The following is a 22,289-nucleotide window of genomic DNA, read 5'->3' as shown; positions in this document are numbered from 1 at the left end:
CTGGTCTCTGGACAGTCTCTGGTCTCTGGACAGTCTCTGGTCTCTGGACAGTCTCAGTCTCTGGACAGTCTCTGGTCACTGGACAGTCTCTGGACAGTCTCTGGACAGTCTCTGGACAGTCTCTGGTCTCTGGACAGTCTCTGGACAGTCTCTGGTCTCTGGACAGTCTCTGGACAGTCTCTGGACAGTCTCTGGTCTCTGGACAGTCTCTGGTCTCTGGACAGTCTCTGGACAGTCTCTGGTCTCTGTTCAGTCTCAGTCTCTGGACAGTCTCTGGTCTCTGGACAGTCTCTGGTCTCTGTTCAGTCTCTAGTCTCTGGACAGTCTCTGGTCTCTGGACAGTCTCTGGTCTCTGGACAGTCTCTGGTCTCTGGACAGTCTCAGTCTCTGGACAGTCTCTGGTCACTGGACAGTCTCTGGACAGTCTCTGGACAGTCTCTGGACAGTCTCTGGTCTCTGGACAGTCTCTGGACAGTCTCTGGTCTCTGGACAGTCTCTGGACAGTCTCTGGACAGTCTCTGGTCTCTGGACAGTCTCTGGTCTCTGGACAGTCTCTGGACAGTCTCTGGTCTCTGTTCAGTCTCTAGTCTCTGGACAGTCTCTGGACAGTCTCTGGTCTCTGGACAGTCTCTGGACAGTCTCTGGTCTCTGGACAGTCTCTGGACAGTCTCTGGTCTCTGGACAGTCTCTGGACAGTCTCTGGACAGTCTCTGGTCTCTGGACAGTCTCTCTGGGCTCTGGACAGTCTCTGGACAGTCTCTGGACAGTCTCTGGTCTCTGGACAGTCTCTGCGGTGGGACTGGTGTCCACAGGGGTCATCACTTCGCGCTCACTGTCCAAAAGCAGAGTCCTCTCCGTACGCCGGGACACTACACACTGGAGTGACCGACAGCGCCGCCCCCTGACCGAGACGCCGTCCTGCAGATACTTGAAATGTTGGAGATGACCGTTTACACAGAGCGGCGGCGGCGGCGGCGGCGGCGGCGGCGGCGGCGGCGGCGGCGGCGGCGTGTTCCTCCCTCACTCTTCTTTAGGACGTGCAATACGACGAAACAAAGACTTCCATGTGTTTTTAGAAGATTATTAAACGTTTTATTTATGCTCCGAACGGGCCCTTCGCACGGAGCCGTTTGGACTGAGCCGTTTGGACTGATCCGGCTCTCACAAAGAGCCGGCGACGGAGCCACGTGTCCAGCTCTGGTCACTGTGTTTTGGAAATGAGCCGAGTTTTGCTAAAATAAATGAATATCCAAACACGAGGCAGCGGACAGATACAGAGAATCAGACCCACGATGTAAACGCTTAAACGGAAGACGCGGGTTTAGAAAAGTATTTGTGTCTTAAAGCTAATTTAATGCTAATGCTAATGCTAAATGAAATTAAAATGAATCAGTGTTAAAATAGAAACAATCTGAATGTTTTTGCACGGAAAACACCCGACTCGTCATTAAATGTAGATTCATAAAGTTGTTTTGTGTTCTGCTTTGGATTAGGTTTAAGTTAGCATTAGCATTAACGTTAGCATTAGCACTGAGACACAAACGCCGCTTTTACAAACACGTTTCCTGCGGTTAAGCTCTGACCTCGTGGTCACGGTCCTCTGCACCTCGTCTCATGTTTAAATCATTTATTTCAGACTCAGAGAATGAACGAGACGGACGAGCTATTTTAAGCCGTTAAAAGAGTTATTTTAAAAGAGCCGTGGGGACGGGCGGCTCGTGCAAAGAGCCGTGGGGACGGGCGGCTCGTGCAAAGAGCCGGTCGTTGCAGGACACACCTCAGCGGTGCCAAACGTCTTGCCTTTTAAACAGATTTGATTCACGGTTTATGCATCTCATAACCAGCAACTTCAGACACATTTTTGTTTGTTCTAATGAATTATTGTTGGTGTAATCCTCAGTAAAAGATGAAGTTTAAATCTGTAAACGTGGACGAGCCAAACGTCTTCGCTCCAACGATGATTCGTCTTAACTTTGCTCAGATGTTTTGGTTCTTTTTTCTTCCGTTCCCGTGTCGAGCTCAAAGGTTCTGTAGGTGCTACTTGAACTTCTCTAGTACTGTCGTATCACGCAGACTTTTGTAGACAGAGTTTAGTTTAACTTATGCAATTAAAGGTTGTTTTGTGTCATCGTCTAACAAACGTGTCCTCCGACGTTCTCTGCTCGTGTTTCCAAAAGATGTTTAACGTAAAATGCATAAACGGTTATTAAATGTATATTTTTACACTTGGAAGTTGGTAGATAATGATAATAGTCTAAAAGTTATTAAATAAAATGCACCTTTTCAGAATGTTTCCTCCTAGTTCTGCTTTTTTAGTTTCACTTTTACACAAACGCCACCGGGGCAAATGATCAGGATGGTTTTTGTTGCTTTTCTTTCTTTAAAGTGTTAAACTAATGTGTCACTTTCAGGCAGCTACATCATTAAACTCATTATCTCACGTCTTTATATTTGGGAATGTCAAACCCTCTTATTTTTTGGTAAACGAGGAAAGATTGATTTATTCTATTCAATAAAATGCAGTACTACAAGTAAAAATGTCACTGTGTGATTTTAAAAGTGAAGAGAAACAAACTAATGACACGTTTACTTGCAATTTGTTTTAATATTTCAATGTTTGTCGTCACCTTTTTGTGAGGATTTAAATTATATAAAAAACACATTTAGACATTTACTAAAATCTGATCACTGTAAAGAAAATGTAAACGTACAAAATATGAAGTAAAAATCTAACAAAACACTATCACAGGCCGTTTAAATATCGATAAACGAGTCACATGAACAAAAGTAAAAAACAAACTCCCAGTGTCGATTTATAAAACTCAAACCTGTTTCCACAGACGAGTTCAGTCTGTGGAAACATAAACATTCATTTATTTTGTCTGATACATTTGCACAAATCGTTTTCAGGTGAAAACATTAAACTTTACGTCAAAGCCTCTGTTTTTTCTCAAAGTGGAAGTGCAGCCCTTTGTCAAATGTAAACGGTTCAAAATCTGGATTTAACTCCTGAGTTTCATAAAAAAGGCATTTACTTTGAAACTGAAAGATTTGAGCCAATGATCCTTAAAAATGTGAGAGTTAAAATGGAAGAAAATGAAGACACGGCAGGTCTGTGTCCCTCAGTGTCCCTCAGTCCAGGTCTGTGTCCCTCAGTGTCCCTCAGTCCAGGTCTGTGTCCCTCAGTGTCCCTCAGTGTCCCTCAGTGTCCCTCAGTCCAGGTCTGATCCACAGTAAAAGGACAAACTGTAGGACACACGTTTCTAAAAACATTTACCTGGAGATGGATCATGATCGTTTGTTTTCGTGGTGCAGCTCAGGATCAGGACGGAGCCACTGAAACAGTTTAGAGCCTCAAAAATATCAGTTCAGTGCAGAATAAACTGAAACTGTTCATGTGGAAACAGAGTTCACCTCAGCGGCTTCAGTGCAAAGAAACATCTGAAAAACAAGAAGATACTGTGTCCTGTGAAGAACATTCAGTGTGGCCTCGAGTCCTTTTGTCAAAAAACATCAAATGAAACATCAAAACACAAGTCACTGGATATTTGGCAAAAAAAGCTCCAGATCTTTGCTGCTCCATAATAACATAGACTATTCATTTATTTAAACTTTACTGTACAGAAATGTACACTCTGATATAAAAATATGACTCTACTTTAGAACAGAACTTTAAAACTATAAACACAGACGTGAAACACACAAATAAATAACTTCAAAAGGTGCAGATTTTACAGAGAAAGAATAAAAGAAAAAGAAAAACATTTGATTTGTACAAAAACATTCAGCTTCAGCTTTGAAGATGCTGCCTGGTGTTCAGTAGTAAAAGTAAAAGTAGTAAAAGTAGTAAAAGTAGTAGTAGTAGAAGCAGTAGTATAATAGTAGTAGCAGTAGCAGTAGTAGTAGCAGTAGTAGTAGCAGTAGTAGTAGCAGTAGTAGTAGTAGCAGTAGCAGTAGTAGTAGCAGTAGTAGCAGTAGCAGTAGTAGTAGCAGTAGTAGCAGTAGCAGTAGTAGTAGTAGCAGTAGTAGCAGTAGCAGTAGTAGTAGCAGTAGTAGCAGTAGCAGTAGTAGTAGCAGTAGTAGCAGTAGCAGTAGTAGTAGCAGTAGTAGTAGCAGTAGTAGCAGTAGCAGTAGTAGTAGCAGTAGTATTAGTAGCAGTAGTAGTAGCAGTAGTATTAGTAGTACTACTGCAGACTCTCTGCTAAATAAAACAGTGTTGTGCTGCCCCCTTGTGGCCCGTGGACGTTTTGTTCTAGCTGATTTTCTGCAGTAGTTTTTCCTCGATCAGTTCAAACTGGACACTGACGGACATTTCTGCGATGAACTGGTCACATCCCTCCCTGGTCACGTGTCTGCAGAGACGCAGGTCGATGTGGCAGATACTTCCACAGCGTTTGAAGAAGCTCAGAGACTGGTCCGTCACCCTGTTACACACTGAAACACACACCTGTTACACACTGAAACACACACACTGATCTGTTACACACTGAAACACACACACGTTACACACTGAAACACACACACTGATCTGTTACACACTGAAACACACACACGTTACACACTGAAACACACACACTGATCTGTTACACACTGAAACACACACACGTTACACACTGAAACACACACCTGTTACACACTGAAACACACACGTTACACACTGAAACACACACACGTTACACACTGAAACACACACCTGTTACACACTGAAACACACACCTGTTACACACTGAAACACACACACGTTACACACTGAAACACACACACGTTACACACTGAAACACACCTGTTACACACTGAAACACACACACACCCCTGTTACACACTGAAACACACACACCCCTGTTACACACTGAAACACACACCTGTTACACACTGAAACACACACCTGTTACACACTGAAACACACACACCCCTGTTACACACTGAAACACACACACACACTGGTCTGTTACACACTGAAACACACACACTGGTCTGTTACACACACACACACACACACTGGTCTGTTACACACTGAAACACTTTATTTATTCTAAAATTATTTATATCGACGTCTCTCAGTTTTTAAACTTTAAACATTTTCACTGATTTATTTGATGATTTAATCAAAACATCTAAAAAAATCATCAAGACATTTTCTGTCCAAAGACGTGACGCCCGGACCTGGAGTAAAGACCCGGGCGATAAAAGAACTGAAAGAACTGGGTCAAAACAAACAGGAACCATGCAGAGGACAGACGGGTCAAATACAGAGGACAGACGGGTCAAATGCAGAGGACAGACGGGTCAAATACAGAGGACAGACGGGTCAAATGCAGAGGACAGACGGGAGCAATACAGAGGACAGACGGGTCAAATGCAGAGGACAGACGGGTCAAATGCAGAGGACAGACGGGTCAAATACAGAGGACAGACGGGAGCAATACAGAGGACAGACGGGTCAAATGCAGAGGACAGATGGGAGCAATACAGAGGACAGACGGGTCAAATGCAGAGGACAGATGGGTCAAATGCAGAGGACAGACGGGTCAAATACAGAAGACAGACGGGTCAAATGCAGAGGACAGATGGGAGCAATACAGAGGACAGACGGGTCAAATGCAGAGGACAGATGGGTCAAATGCAGAGGACAGACGGGTCAAATACAGAAGACAGACGGGTCAAATGCAGAGGACAGACGGGTCAAATACAGAGACAGACGGGTCAAATACAGAGGACAGACGGGTCAAATGCAGAGGACAGACAGGTCAAATGCAGAGGACAGATGGGAGCAATACAGAGGACAGACGGGTCAAATGCAGAGGACAGACGGGTCAAATGCAGAGGACAGATGGGAGCAATACAGAGGACAGACGGGTCAAATGCAGAGGACAGATGGGTCAAATGCAGAGGACAGATGGGTCAAATGCAGAGGACAGACGGGAGCAATACAGAGGACAGACGGGTCAAATACAGAGGACAGACGGGTCAAATGCAGAGGACAGACGAGTCAAATGCAGAGGACAGACAGGTCAAATGCAGAGGACAGACGGGTCAAATACAGAGGACAGACGGGTCAAATGTAGAGGACAGACGGGTCAAATACAGAGGACAGATGAGTCAAATGCAGAGGACAGACGGGTCAAATGCAGAGGACAGACGGGTCAAATGCAGAGGACAGACGGGTCAAATGCAGAGGACAGACGGGTCAAATGCCTTACCACAGAGCTTAATGTCGGTGAGCGAGTCTCTGGAGGTGGTTCCGGCGGCGGTCAGGATGTTGACGGACTGGTCGGTGACGTGGTTGCAGTAGCTCAGGTCCAGTTTGTTTAACAGGGGCATGTAGCGGATGATGAGACGCAGAGACGTGTCCGTGATGTCCAGACCGGCCAGACGCAGGTCGACCACGTTACGCAGTTTACTCCTGTTGTCCAGCTGACCTGCGACGCAGAGACGTGTCAATAACACTGGACTTTTACCGTCGCGGCGCACAGACGAACCACCGGGGGGCAGACACGCTGCTCCGGCGCTACCTGGCCTGTTGTCTGTGGGCGGAGATAACAGGTCTCTCATCTGAGCGTCCTTTAGTCCCTCCACCCACTGAACATCCAGAGTGCGCAGAAGAGGACAGCTGGACGTGCAGAGCGCGGAGACGGCGACCCAAGAACATCCCGACAGCAGCAGAACACGCAGACCTGCGAAGAGCGAAGAACAGATAGAACGTTCTACAAGACACAGAGAGCGGTTTAAAGTCCAGAGACACTGATGTAGGACAGAGACACTGATATAGGACACAGAGACACTGATGTAGGACACAGAGACACTGATGTAGGACAGAGACACTGATATAGGACACAGAGACACTGATGTAGGACACAGAGACACTGATGTAGGACAGAGACACTGATGTAGGACACAGAGACACTGATGTAGGACAGAGACACTGATGTAGGACAGAGACACTGATGTAGGACACAGAGACACTGATGTAGGACACAGAGACACTGATGTAGGACAGAGACACTGATGTAGGACAGAGACACTGATGTAGGACACAGAGACACTGATGTAGGACAGAGACACTGATGTAGGACACAGAGACACTGATGTAGGACACTTAAAGTCCACTGCGCTCTGACCTGGCAGGCGGTTGATGATCCAGCTGAGCTGCTTCTTGGAGATGTTGGTCCAGCTGAGGTCCAGAGCGACGGGCTGGCGGCGGATGATCCCACTGAGCATGAGCGGCGTGATGGACTTACAGCGGCTGAGGTCGATGTGCGTCCACAGCCTCTTGTCACAGCACCTGCTCAGACACACACAGATGTTCAAATGACCGCGGCGGATGGTTAGACCGCACCGGACGGTCTGACCGCGCCGGACGGTTTGACCGCACCGGACGGTTTGACCGCGCCGGACTCACCATCTGTTCCAGGTGCGGCACACACGCATACACACGCACAGGTCTTTGTGCGTCAGCTGACTGAACACGCACATCCAGGCCTCGCGCCGCATCACGTGGGTCTGCTCGTCGTTCAGGGGCAGTCGGTCGGGGGGCGGGCTGATGGGGGGGGGACGGATCACGTGACGCTCCATTTGGACACATTTGGGAGGGGAGTGAGACGGCGGCGGTCGGGGGCAGATGGGTGAGATCGGCGAGCTCCTGTTCCATCCTAAAGTAGAAAAACCTTTTTGGTTCCCGTTGACGTCCCGTCCTCGATGGCGGAGCCAGTCCCCGAGGTCACTGCTGCCGTTATTGAGGCTCCATTTAGACTTGGCGTCGTCTACATCGTCAGGCTCTGTTTTGATTGGCCGGTGGTTCTGATTGGTCAAACTGTCTTCTGTCTTTAGCGGACGTCTGTTCTGATTGGGGCTGGAGTCCTCGGTCTTTAGAAGTTTTCGATTGTGACCGGTGTCCTCCAGTTTGATTGTTTTTCTGTTGGGGCAGATGGGACTGTCCTCTCTCTTCAGCAGTTTTTCTTCAGATTTTGAGATGTCTTGGTTAAATTCTTTGTCCTTGCTCGCTCGTTTACGCTGGTGACAGGGTTTCACGTGTCTGGAGCTCTTGTCCTGGACGTCTGTGAGGTCGGCGCTGGACCCTGCTCTGCTGGTGTGGACGGGGATGTGGTCACTGTCACGGCCTGATGTCCTCAGCAGAGGATTTAAATGAACTTTTGATTTGTCATCAGCTGTATATTTGTCTCTTATTGTCTCCTCTTCCTCGTCTTCGTCCTCTGCTTCGTGATGGTACTTCTTTTCTTTGAAATACTTCCTGTTTGAGAAAACGTCGTCTTCTTCCCGATCCTCATGGTCTTCCAGATCATTCTCAGTCTTGATTTGCCTGAAGAATTTCGGAGACACTGAGCCGTCGTGTTTGAAGGGCTTTTTCTGTCAGAGAAACAGAAACATCCTTTTATAAACACATCTTTATAAACATCTGTTATTTAAAATTTTGATGTACAGATTTGAGTTCTTCCTTTACTTCAGAGACACTGGTACCTTCTTTTTTAAAAGGATGGGCTCATCGTTGGTGTCAAAGAGCTTCCTCTTCTTCCTCAGGGGGTTGTCTTCAGGTCTGGGTCGGGCTGGACTCTCGAGCGACAGCAGCGGGGGCCTTTTCTTTGGAGGCTCTTCGTCTTTTCTCTTTGGGACGTCCTCTCGTTCTGCCTTTCTCTTTAAAACAGGGGCTGTGTTCATGGTGGTGACCGTGGCCGTTGGCATCGTCGGGGAGTCAGATTCTTCTTTTTGGTCCCGGGGCAGCCGCGGCTCTTTCAGTAACGACCCGGGAAGGTTTGATGCATATTTAAAACCCGGACCCCGTTTTTGCTTTGAAGCCAAAAATATAAAAAAGAAGCAAGACATGATTCCTCTTGTCAACATTTTGATCTCTTTTTACACAGTTTTAAGATGAAAGTCAACAAAGAAACTTACTTTCCCCGTTTTCCCTGCGTGGTTACACTTCGGACACTCCCAACAGTTTGGCAGCTCATCATTAACCACTCCACTCGAATCTTTAACCTAAATAACACAAACACATTTTTAATAGAAGTGTTGGTGTAATTTGACCTGGAACAAACCGGAGGGAGGCTTTACCTTCAGACAGTTTGGATGCACGATCTCGTTGCATATGGAGCACTCCATGAGCATCAGGTTGAACTTCTCCTCTTCATCTTCGACAGTGTCTTCTTTCCCTGCTTCTCCACAGACCAGACACACTGCAGTGTGAGGCAGAACCGGCTACGAACACAGAGGAAAGAAACACGTCAAGAAACACGTCAAGAAACACGCAAGTCACATGTTTGACTCAAGCAGCACGACCAAGAGACTGGCCTATAGTGACCGTCCAGTGACCCGGGCTTTTATCCATAGACATTTATGTATAAAGTTTAAAGTCGTACCGCGATGCACTGCCTCATGATGCAGGACTGTTTCATTCGACCAGGTCCACCAAACTTCTTCATGTCTTTGCAGAAGTGACACTCCCCACACTCAGTGCGGAGACACGCCTCACACCTCCGGCACCGCGTCCGTCTGCGGCGGGCGCCGGACGTCCCCCGACTGGCCGACAGTTTAACCGCTGACGCCGGAGAAGCCGCCATCTTGGGTTTAGGCCGGTTCTGTGGGCGAGGCTGAAAAACAAAGAAACAGAGATTGTGTTTATGAAACAAATGTCAGAGTTTGAGGAAGGAACAAATCGATGATGCTTTTATAAACATGAATGTTCTAAACAAAATATATATATATCAAACTTAAACAAACACATTACAGAGGCGGCTGAGGCAGATACAGAAACAAACTCATCAAGTCTGTCCCTGGAGGCAACGTCCAAAATTAGCACACACACATTTCAAACACCTCCCCAGGGAGGTGTCCAGGAGGCATCCTGAGCAGATGCCCGAGCCTCAGCTGCTCCTCTCGCCGTGTAGGAGCTGCACCAATCCAACTGTCAATCTCACGCTCCATCCTTCCCTCAGTTGAGAACAAGACCCTGAGATACTTGAACTCCTCCACTTGAGGCAGACTCCTCACCCACCTGCAGAGGGCGCCACCTTTTTCTGGTGGAGAACCATGGCCTCGGATTTGGAGGAGCTGATTCTCATCCCAGCCGCTTCACACTCGGCTCAAACTGCCCCAGTGCTGCAGGTCCTGGCTCGATGAAGCATCAGGACAAACTCATCTGCAAACAGCAGAGATGAAATCCTGTGGTTCCCAAACCAGGCCCCTCCGGCCCCTGAACCGGACCCCTCTGGCACCTTAGCTGGATCCCGGAGAACTGGACAGAACCAGTGACAAAGGGCAGCTCTGAGTCCAACCTGCACCGGGAACAGGTCTGACTCACTGCAGAGACACAGCTCCTGCTCCGGTCACACAGGGACCAGACAGCCCTAAGCAAAGAGCCCCAGACCCCATACTCCCAGAGCACCCACCAAAGGACACCACGAGGGACACGGTCAAATGCCTTCTCCAGCTCCACAAAACACGTGGACTGGTTGGGCCATCTCCCATGAGCCTCGAGGACCCGATGGAGAGTATAGAGCTGGTCCAGTGTTCCATGAACGGGATGAAAACCACCCTGCTCCTCCAGGATCCGAGGTTCGACTATCGGTCGGATTCTCCTCTCCAGTCCCTGGAATAGACCTTACCGGGAAGGCTGAGGAGCGTAATTCCCCAGTAATTAGAACACACCCTCCGGTCCCCCTTCTTATACAGAGGGTCTGCCAGTCCAGAGGCACTGTCCCCGACCACCATGCGATGTTGCAGAGACGTGTCAGCCAAGACCCACAACATCTAGAGACTTAAGATACTCAGGACGAATCTCATTCACCCCCCGGGCCTTGCCACCAAGGAGCTTGCCAACCACCTTCAGCCAGGGTGAAAGACGAGTCCGCCTCCGGATCTCCAGTTTCTGCTTCCTCCTCAGAAGGAAGATGTGACAGTGGGATTGAGGAGATCCTCAAAGTATTCCTTCCACCGTTCAACAACATCCCCAGTCGAGGTCAGCAGTTCTCCGCCCGCACTGTAAACAGTGTTAGTGAAGCACTGCTTCCCCCTCCTGAGGCGTGGGACAGTTTGCCAGAATCTCTTTGAGGCCGTCCGATAGTCCTCCTCCATGGCCTCCCCGAACTCCTCCCAACTCCGAGTTTTTGCCTCCGTGACAGCACGAGCCGTGGCACACTTGGCCTGACGGTACTTGTTGACTGGTCAGGAGTCCCACGAGCCACAAGGCTCGGTAGGACTCCTTGTCTTCTTCATCCTGATGGCATCCCTTACTTCTGGTGTCCACCATCAGGTTCAGGGGTTGCCGGCACAACAAGCACCGCAGACTTTACGACCACAGCTATGAGCAACCACATCGACAATAGAGGTGGAGAACATGGCCCACTCAGAATCCACGTCCCCAACCTCCGGGATGCTCTCCCAGAGGTGTGAGCTGAAGACCCCACTGACAGAGGGCTCCACCGGATGTTCCCAGCGGATCCTCATGATACGCTTGGGCCTTCCAAGCATATCATGAGGGTCTGCTGGCTAGGTCTATCAGCTTCCTCCACTAGCAGCAGGTCCAACTCACCACCAGGTGGTGCTCTACAGCTCTGTCCCTCTCTTCACCCGAGTGTCCAAGACATGGGGCCAGAAGTCAGATGACACGGTCGATCATCGACTTCCGACCTAGAGTGTCCTGGTGCCACGTGCACTTATGGACCTTGTGCTTGAACATGGTGTTTGTTATGGACAAACTGTGACTAGCTCAGAAGAACAATAACAGAACACCACTCGGGTTCAGATCAGGGAGACCGTTCTTCCCGATCACGCCCCTCCAGGAGTCACTGTCATTTCCCACATGGACATTGAAGTCCCCCAGGAGAACAACGGAGTCCCTGGGAGGGGTACTAGACAGTGCGCCGATCCAAGAAGGCCGGGTACTCTGCACTGCTGTTTGGCCCATAGACCGACACAACAGTGAGAGACCTGTCCCCGACCCGAAGGTGCAGGGAGGTAACCCTCTCGTTCACCGGGGTGAACTCCAACACGAGGCGGCTGAGCTGTGGGGCAATGAGCCCACACCAGCTCCCCCAACCACGTTTATAACACGTCTATAACACGTTTCACACACGTATGACCTGGAGAGAGTACCCGCACACAAACACAAATATGGAGAGTACCCCCAACAAATACAAACATGGAGAGTACCCCCAACAAATACAAACATGGAGAGTACCTGTACATATGTACAAACATGGAGAGTACCTGTATAAACATGGAGAGTACCCGCACACACACATGTGCATAAACACATATTCACACAGGAGGCTGCAGAGCCGCAGAATCACAGATGTGATTTCTTTATTTTCGTCGGCAGTGCAGATTTTCCCGGCGTCGCCATAGCAACAGCCACATCCCTCAACACGGCGACGCTCAGACTCACGACCAATGAGAAACGCTCAGCCTGACCTCATTTTAAACATTTACAACAAAAACCAGCAGAGAAGACGACACGTGACGAGTGATCGAAGAAGTGGAGCCGTGACGCCATTAGAAAAACATTTGGAGGAAGAAGGAGGGGAAAACGAGAACAAACGAGAACAAACGAGAACAAACGAGAACAAACGACAACAAACGACAACAAACAAACAGAAACAGAAGAAAACCAACAACTATTACAGTAAGAACAGACAAAAATAACACCCAGAGTCACTACAACAGGAAATAAAACACAAAGTGAAGAATTAAAGCAAAACTGATCAAAACCTGTGAAAAAAACAGTAAAAGAGACAATGATCATGTTTCATTCTGTTTGGCTTCAGTCGCACAGAAAAGAAACTGAAGCACTGAGTCCTGAACAAAAACACACAAAAATACACATATAATACACAAATACACATATAATACACAAATATACAAATACTACACAAATACACAAATAATACACACGTTTTTGTTGGAAATATTAAATATTATTGTATCGTGTGTTTTTGTAAAACTGAAACATGAAAGTGTTTATGAAAATGATAAACTTCTAATGAGCCTGTTCCATTTATTTTATTTGCCTCCTGGCGGGGTCTGAGGGGGTGTGGCTCCTGACGGGGTCTGAGGGGGTGTGGCTCCTGACGGGGTCTAAGGGGGTGTGGCTCCTGACGGGGTCTAAGGGGGTGTGGCTCCTGACGGGGTCTAAGGGGTTGTGGCTCCTCACGGGGTCTAAGGGGGTGTGGCTCCTGACGGGGTCTAAGGGGGTGTGGCTCCTCACGGGGTCTAAGGGGGTGTGGCTCCTGACGGGGTCTAAGGGGGTGTGGCTCCTGACGGGGTCTAAGGGGGTGTGGCTCCTGACGGGGTCTAAATGCATTAACATAAATAAATAACAGAACTCTGACACGTCCCTAAACATTAAAACACGTTTCGTTCTTTCGAGCGTTTTATTGTAAAGACTTGAAAATATTTATAAATCCTGGAAAAACTGGATTAAAACCAGTGACTGTCTCTCTCTCTCTGTCTCTCTCTTTGAGGCTGCACTCATGCCTGTCTGCTGTACACATTCCGCTGTTAGCTTGTAGCATGTCTCTCTCTGCATGTCTCTCTCTCTCTACCTGTCTCTCTCTCTCTCTCTGCCTGTCTCTGTACACATTCCGTTGTTAGCTTGTAGCATGTCTCTCTCTGCATGTCTCTCTCTCTCTCTACCTGTCTCTCTCTCTCTGCCTGTCTCTGTACACATTCCGTTGCTAGCTTGTGGCATGTCTCTCTCTGCATGTCTCTCTTTCTACATCTCTCTCTCTCTGCCTGTCTGTCCACCTGTCTGCCATCCACATTCCGATGCTAGCTTCCGGCATGTCTCTCTCTCTCTCTCTACCTGTCTCTCTCTCCTGTCTCTGTCTGTCTCCACATTCCGTTGTTAGCTTGATGCATGTCTCTCTCTGCATGTCTCTCTCTGCATGTCTCTCTCTGCCTGTCTCACTGTCTCTTTCTCCCGTCCACATTCTGTTGCTAGCTTGTGGCATGTCTCTCTCTACATGTCTCTGTCTCTCTGCCTGTCTCTATCCCTGCATGTCTCTCTCTCTCTCTGTCTCTGTCCACATTCTGTAGCTAGCTTGTGGGATGTCTCACTCTGCCTCTCTCTCCTCTTGTCTCTGTCTCTCCTCCTGTCTCTCTCCTCCTGTCTCTCTCTCCTCCTCCCTGTCTCCTCCTCCCTCTCTCCTCCTGCCTCTCTCCTGCCTGTCTCTCTCTCCTCCTGCCTCTCTCCTTCTGCCTGTCTCTCCTCCAGTCTCTCTCTCCTCCAGTCTCTCTCTCCTCCAGTCTCTCCCTCCTCCCTCTCTCCTCCTGCCTGTCTCTCTCTCCTCCTGCCTCTCTCCCCCTGTCTCTCCTCCTCCCTCTCTCTCCCCCCGTCTCTCCCTGCCTGTCTCTCTCCTCCTCCCTCTCTCCCCCTGTCTCTCCTCCTCCCTCTCTCTCCCCCCGTCTCTCCCTGCCTGTCTCTCTCCTCCTCCCTCTCTCCCCCTGTCTCTCCTCCTCCCTCTCTCTCCCCCCGTCTCTCCCTGCCTGTCTCCCGTTCGCCCGGTGGCTTTGGCTGACCTGCTCCGAGTCTGACTCGTAGTCCTCATCATCAGCGCTGAGCGTCATGGCCATAGCTGCCGTTTCACGCCGCGTCCAGCTCACGGCGCTCGGACACGGCGGCGCTCGGACATGGCCGCGCTCCTTTCCTCCCGCTGTTTGGCCTCTAAAGCCCTCCCTCCCGCTCCGCGCCTCCACAATGCCACCAGCAGATGTACAAAACACAGACCAGCCTCATTAGCATCAACGGGCTCCCGGGAAAAAGGGAGCGGCGCGAGGAAAGACTCGGCCAATCACAGACCAGAGTCAGCACAAACACGAGCCAATAGGAGACGAGGAGGCAAATACAGCAACGACATATTCATGAGACGCACAAACGTGCTCAGACCAAAAGACGAGGAGGAGAGGGAGGAGGAGAGGGAGGAGGAGAGGGAGGAGAGGGAGGAGGAGAGGGAGGAGGAGAGGGAGGAGAGGGAGGAGGACAGGGAGGAGGAGGAGACAGATGGACAGAGGAGGAGAGGGAGGAGAAAGGAGGAGGAGGGACACGTAAATAAACCTCTGATGACATCATCACAAAGACATTTCCCTTTATAATTAATTTAAATAATTAAATCAATAAAACGCCTCATTCACTGAGTGACAATAAAAAAGAAAATAATAATAATAATAAAAATAATAATAAAAATAATATTCTATTTAACGTGTGAATGTTTTTAATCTGCAGAAAAACTCTTATTCTAAAAATAACTCTTTCTCTCCTCAGAGTAAAAATGTGCCACTGTTTTTCTTTTTTCTTTTTACTGTAAATGTGACATTAAAGTTCAGTTTAAATCATTTATTTTGACGTTTCTATAGCAACAAAAAGTTTAGGCTCCAAATATTTTAGATCCAATAAAAATCCAGTAGTTTTTGAATCTGTTTCAATATAAAAATAAATCTCCAAAACTAAATAATCGACACATGTTGTTTATTTTGTTATTTACTTTGTTTATTTTGTTGTTTACTTTGTTGTCTATTAGTTGTTTACTTTGTTGTTTATTTAGTTATTTACTGTGTTGTTTTCGTTATTTATTTTGTTGTTTACTTTGTTGTTTATTTTGTAGTTTACTTTGTTTATTTTGTTTACTTTGTTGTTTACTTTGTTGTTTTAGTTATTTACTTTGTTGTTTATTTTGGTGTTATTTTGTTTACTTTGTTGTTTATTTAGTTGTTTAATTTGTTGTTTATTTTGTTTTTTACTTTGATGTTTATTTTGGTGTTAAAAAGAGGAGCTGGATTAAGATAACGGAACACTAACCCCTGACCCCTGACCCTTGACCCTCACCACCTTCACCCTGAGGACATTCAGTGACTTTACCTCAGCAGATCAGAGTCAGATCAATGAAAAACAGTTTTTACCTTTAGATGTTTAGGCCCAAACACGACGGGGAACCCAGTGACGGACAACAACGAGTCGTCATCTGCATGTTCCTCCAACACCACCTGAACAACGCACAACAGTCAGGTGAACAACACACAACACACGCACAACACAACACATACAACACACAACACATACAACACACAACACACAAAACTCAGAACACATGTTCCTCCAACACCACCTGAACACACAACAGTCAGGTGAACAACACACAACACACACACAACACATACAACACACGCACAACACACAACACATACAACACACAACACACAAAACTCAGAACACATGTTCCTCCAACACCACCTGAACACACAACAGTCAGGTGAACAACACACACACAACACACAAACACACACACAACACATACAACACACAACACACATACAACACACACATGTTCCTCCAACACCACCTGAACACACAACAGTCAGGTGAACAACACACAACACACACAAACACACACACAACACATACAACACACGCACAACACACAACACATACAACACACAAAACTCAGAACACATGTTCCTCCAACACCACCTGAACACACAACAGTCAGGTGAACAACACACAACACACACACAACACACACACAACACATACAACACACAACACACACACAACACATACAACACAAGCACAACACACAACACGTACAACACATACAACACACAACACACAAAACTCAGAACACATGTTCCTCCAACACCACCTGAACACACAACACACGCACAACACAGAACACACATACAACACAAAAGACACACAACTCAGAACACACAATACATACAACACACAAAACGCAGAACTCATGTTCCACACACATGTTCTTCACATGTTCCTCACATGTTCCTCACATGTTCCTCACATGTTCCTCACATGTTCTTCACATGTTCCTCACATGTTCCTCACATGTTCTTCACATGTTCCTCACATGTCCCTCACATGTTCCTCACATGTTCTTCACATGTCCCTCACATGTTCTTCACATGTTCCTCACACATGTTCCTCACATGTCCCTCACATGTTCCTCACATGTTCCTCACATGTTCCTCACATGTTCCTCACATGTTCTTCACATGTTCTTACCTTCATGGACTCCAGTAGTTTCTGTGCCTCTACGATTCCTTCTGGGACACATTTCTTGTTTTCAGGCAGAGACTCCAGTTTTTCGACCAGTGTTCTGAGTCCGTTCAGTTCAAACTCAGTTAAATAAATCCATTTGTTCTTGGATTCTGACAGAGAACCGTCCAGTGGAGATTTGGAGAAGTCTGACGTGTTGAAGGTGGGAGTGCAGCTGTCGTCCATGTCCAGAGACACGTCTGCTCTGAAAAGTGGACCCTTGATGTTCCCGGGTGAGTCCAGGTAAATCCTCTCGTACGAGTCGTCGTTCACATCCTGGCTCCTGGAGTCAGTGTCGAGATCTAGAACATACACAACAGAAAAATACATGTCATGATTACATCACAAATGTCATGATTACATCACAAATGTCATGATTACATCACAAATGTCATGATTACATCACAAATGTCATGATTACATCACAAATGTCATGATTACATCACAAATGTCATGATTACATCACAAATGTCATGATTACATCATGAGGGAACAGATCTGTAGTAAACAGAGTTCATTCTCCTTTAGGTAAAAACTTTGCACATAGATAAAAATATTCTAAATTGGCCTAATACTTAGATTTTTAATTGGATTATAATTAATTTAAGACATTTACAAACACGGCCTCACTCACCCAACAGCACTGGCTCTTTGTGGAGCTCAGGAGAAAGGTGTGAGCGTTTGGTCAGGCGGTGCGTGTATCTCTCCAGAACATACCAGCACATCTCGTAGTAAAAAGGAAACCGGAATTTGGAATGAACCTAAAAAAGAGACGCGTGTTTTTTATAAAACTGAAACATTTGTATTTACGCGAGTATCGGCTGAACACCACCTTGGTTCTGTTCTCGATCTCGTGGATCGTGAGCTGCATAGGAATGTTGAAACTGTGCAAGATGTTTCCTCCAAACACCAGTGTGTCCTCTGGAGTGTAGACGGCATGGATCCATCCTGAGAAGAAAACATGTTAATGGGACAACACGCTATAAACACGCTATAAACACGCTATAAACACGCTATAAACATGCTGTAAACACGCTATAAACACGCTGTAAACACGCTGTAAACACGCTGTAAACACGCTGTAAACACGCTGTAAACACGCAATAAACATGCTGTAAACACGCTATTAACACGCTATAAACACGCTGTAAACACGCTGTAAACACGCTATAAACACGCTGTAAACACGCTATAAACACGCTGTAAACACGCTGTAAACACGCTGTAAACACGCTGTAAACACGCTATAAACACGCTGTAAACACGCTATAAACACGCTGTAAACACGCTGTAAACACGCTGTAAACACGCTGTAAACACGCAATAAACATGCTGTAAACACGCTATTAACACGCTATAAACACGCTGTAAACACGCTGTAAACACGCTATAAACACGCTGTAAACACGCTATAAACACGCTGTAAACACGCTGTAAACACGCTGTAAACACGCTATAAACACGCTGTAAACACGCTATAAACACGCTGTAAACACGCTGTAAACACGCTATAAACACGCTGTAAACACGCTATAAACACGCTATAAACACGCTGTAAACACGCTATAAACACGCTATAAACACGCTATAAACACGCTATAAACACGCTATAAACACGCTATAAACACGCTGTAAACACGCTATAAACACACTATAAACACGCTATAAACACGCTATAAACATGCCTGAAGTAAAACTACTTTTAACTGTCCTGCTCATGTCACTTTTGTTTCCTGGTCTAATTAACCTGGCCTGCTCAGACTACAGACCGCCCACAGAGACCGCCCACAGACCGCCCCCTCACACAGACCACCCCCTCACATAGACCACCCGCCCACACACCGCCCACACACCGCCCGCCCACATAGACCACCCCCTCACACAGACCACCCCCTCACATAGACCACCCGCCCACACACCGCCCACACACCGCCCGCCCACATAGACCACCCCCTCACACAGACCACCCCCTCACATAGACCACCCGCCCACACACCGCTCACACACCGCCCACACACCGCCCACACACCGCCCACACACCGCCCACACACCACCCACATAGACCACCCGCCCACACACCGCTCACACACCGCCCACACACCACCCACAGAGACCACCCGCTCACACACCGCCCACAGACCGCCCACACAGACCGCCCACAGACCGCCCACAGACCGCCCACACACCGCCCACACAGACCGCTCACACAGACCACCCGCCCACACACCACCCGCTCACGACATGTGAAGGACCTTCAGAAACACTCAGTCTGTAAATAAGTAAATGGGCGGAGCAAAGAATCAGCAGAATCATAAGATGAGAATCAGCTCCTCCAAATCTGAGGCCAAGGTTCATAGTGGAAAAAAGGAGGCGCCCTCTGCAGGTGGAGGAGAGTCTGTGCCTCAAGTGGAGGAGTCCAAGTCTCTCGGGGTCTTGTTCTCGAGGGGAGGATGGAGCGTGAGATTGACAGGTGGAGGAGCGTCTGCAGTGATGGAGTCGCTGTGTCGTCTGTTGTGGTGAAGAAGGAGCTGAGTCCAAAGGCAAAGCTCTTGATTTACCTCAGTCTACACTGACCTCACCTGTGGTCATGAGCTCTGGGTCATGAGCGAAAGGACAAGATCGTGGATACAAGTGTTTAAATGTGTTTCCTCCGCAGGGTGGAGGGCGCTCCCTTAGGGGGAGGAGCTCGGAGTAGAGCCGCTGACTCTGTAAGTGGATGAAGGTGGATGGTGTTGTCCTTGTGTTCCAGACTCACCTGATGGTATAAAAAAGGTGTTTCCTTGCTTCAGCTCCACCCTCTGACATCCATCTGCTCGGTCGCCCAGGAAGATGTCGCTCTGTTTCCCCGACAGGACCCAGTCCTCGTACAGGGCCAGGTTATAAGAAGTGGGCGGGACGAGCCAGAACACCTGTACACATCAACACAACATGTCAAACACACAATATAACAGAAGTGTTTGACAGGAGACACACGTCAAAATCACCTTCTGGCCTTTGAAGACGTGGTACCAGACTGAAGTGCCTCCAAAGTCAATGTGAAAATCAGTGTAGCAGCCTTTGACACTCATCAGACAGTATCTACAGAGAAGAAACACACGAGGATTTAACCGTGCGCGATGTTTAACTCAGGATATGGACAAAGGTCAGTGTTTGTGTTGGGATAATTAGGTAACGACATTTACACATGATTTATTTATAAAGTCTTGATACGGTACATTTAATGAGGTGATTCTGTGAGAAAAACAAGTGGTGAATAATCAAATATTACAGCCACAAGAAAAGCCAAGTGTTTCTGAACATGTGGAGTAAACAGCTGAATGAGGCCACAGCTGGTCCACTGTGGAACTCACCTGGCAACCACCAGGATCAACTACAGGATCAACTACAGGATCAACTACAGCCGTCACTATGTAAATGAGACACGTATGATGTAAATAGTGCTGAATATTTGCTACTGAAAAGTGGAAATGCAGCTCGAGTAAAAACACAAAAATCGTACCTCTGAACCTTGGGGTATTTCATTTCTGAAATGACGTTGGTTCCTTCGGTCTGGCTGTGTTTAAGGTCTGGGGGCCACATATTATCCACCCAGTCGACCTGGTCAATCTATGGAAGCAGAAACTAAACCATCAAAAAACATCATTACAAAAAGTAACATGACAAAAACAAAGATTCTCACCACCGTGGGCCTTTTGATGAGGTGCTCCAGCTTCGTGTGGCTGAACTCTAAACTAATGACATTAAACAGTTTGTCTCTGTCTTCCTCTGGAGTCTCATAATAACGAACAAACTGAGCCATGCTCATCTCAGAGCCTTTCTGTGTGCTCACGTCCATCACGTCCACAGAGCGACGGCTCCCTGACAAATGATATGATCACATTAATAAGACGCCAACTAAATAATATTCAACCATCTCCACAAGATGGCGCAACAACACTGACACTTTTATATAAGCTTGTGGTTTTAATTTCACAAAATGTGGTCATATATATATATATATATATATATATATATATATATATATATATATATATATATATATATATATATATATATATATATATTAGGCTTTTGTTGTTACAACTTACCAACCAGGCCTTTAATTTCACTGACGGTGAATTGTGGATCGGGCATTCTGTATCGACACAAAGTGTAGTTTATTAGTTTATTATTTAAACTGTGAAAATGTTAAACACTGAGTTTGATTTGGGGAAACGCGGCTCAGAGGAAAGTACCTGATGCCCAAACCGTCTTTGTCTTTGAAGATCAGGGGTTTCCTCAGACCTTCCCTTTGCACATACTCATATGTAAAATCTGCAACAGAACAACTGTTTAGAAACAATTAACTCACATCTGTGTGCGTGTACACACAACACATGTACACACAACACATGTACACACAACACATGTACACACAACACATGTACACACATATATAACACATGTACACACACATATATAACACATGTACACACACATATATAACACATGTACACACACATATATAACACATGTACACACAACACATGTACACACAACACATGCACACACAACACATGTACACACAACACATGTACACACAACACATGTACACACAACACATGTACACACATATATAACACATGTACACACATATATAACACATGTACACACAACACATGCACACACAACACATGTACACACAACACATGTACACACAACACATGTACACACAACACATGTACACACAACACATGTACACACAACACATGTACACACAACACATGTACACACAACACATGTACACACATATATAACACATGTACACACACATATATAACACATGTACACACACATATATAACACATGTACACACACATATATAACACATGTACACACAACACATGTACACACAACACATGCACACACAACACATGTACACACAACACATGTACACACAACACATGTACACACAACACATGCACACACAACACATGTACACACAACACATGTACACACAACACATGTACACACATATATAACACATGTACACACACATATATAACACATGTACACACAACACATGTACACACAACACATGTACACACAACACATGTACACACAACACATGTACACACATATATAACACATGTACACACAACACATGTACACACAACACATGTACACACAACACATGTACACACAACACATGCACACACAACACATGTACACACAACACATGTACACACAA

The 22,289-nt window shown here is 46.7% G+C and overlaps 1 protein-coding gene across 1 annotated transcript in view; it reads right to left on the bottom strand.

Annotated features, from left to right (window-relative positions):
* Window positions 1-2,828: 2,828 nt before the first annotated feature.
* The window catches only part of LOC117391850 (lysine-specific demethylase 2B), a 24,281-nt gene continuing 4,820 nt past the window's right edge, over window positions 2,829-22,289 (bottom strand). The window contains exons 3-21 of the mRNA XM_055231453.1: window positions 21,295-21,373; window positions 21,148-21,194; window positions 20,739-20,917; window positions 20,559-20,665; window positions 20,044-20,137; window positions 19,815-19,968; window positions 17,892-18,007; window positions 17,694-17,820; window positions 17,027-17,361; window positions 15,910-15,993; window positions 9,375-9,605; window positions 9,070-9,213; window positions 8,908-8,994; window positions 8,476-8,802; window positions 7,400-8,364; window positions 7,119-7,282; window positions 6,513-6,674; window positions 6,201-6,419; window positions 2,829-4,434 (exon numbers count right to left, since the gene is read on the bottom strand). Coding sequence (XP_055087428.1) covers window positions 4,253-4,434; window positions 6,201-6,419; window positions 6,513-6,674; window positions 7,119-7,282; window positions 7,400-8,364; window positions 8,476-8,802; window positions 8,908-8,994; window positions 9,070-9,213; window positions 9,375-9,605; window positions 15,910-15,993; window positions 17,027-17,361; window positions 17,694-17,820; window positions 17,892-18,007; window positions 19,815-19,968; window positions 20,044-20,137; window positions 20,559-20,665; window positions 20,739-20,917; window positions 21,148-21,194; window positions 21,295-21,373 — 3,803 coding nt within the window. The 3' untranslated portion in view covers window positions 2,829-4,252. The remainder of the gene's footprint in view (window positions 4,435-6,200; window positions 6,420-6,512; window positions 6,675-7,118; window positions 7,283-7,399; window positions 8,365-8,475; window positions 8,803-8,907; window positions 8,995-9,069; window positions 9,214-9,374; window positions 9,606-15,909; window positions 15,994-17,026; window positions 17,362-17,693; window positions 17,821-17,891; window positions 18,008-19,814; window positions 19,969-20,043; window positions 20,138-20,558; window positions 20,666-20,738; window positions 20,918-21,147; window positions 21,195-21,294; window positions 21,374-22,289) is intronic.

This window comes from Periophthalmus magnuspinnatus, chromosome 23, assembly GCF_009829125.3.
Source record: "Periophthalmus magnuspinnatus isolate fPerMag1 chromosome 23, fPerMag1.2.pri, whole genome shotgun sequence".
Classification (NCBI taxonomy): Eukaryota; Metazoa; Chordata; class Actinopteri; order Gobiiformes; family Gobiidae; genus Periophthalmus; species Periophthalmus magnuspinnatus.
This window is presented reverse-complemented; position numbering and strand designations above follow the sequence as displayed.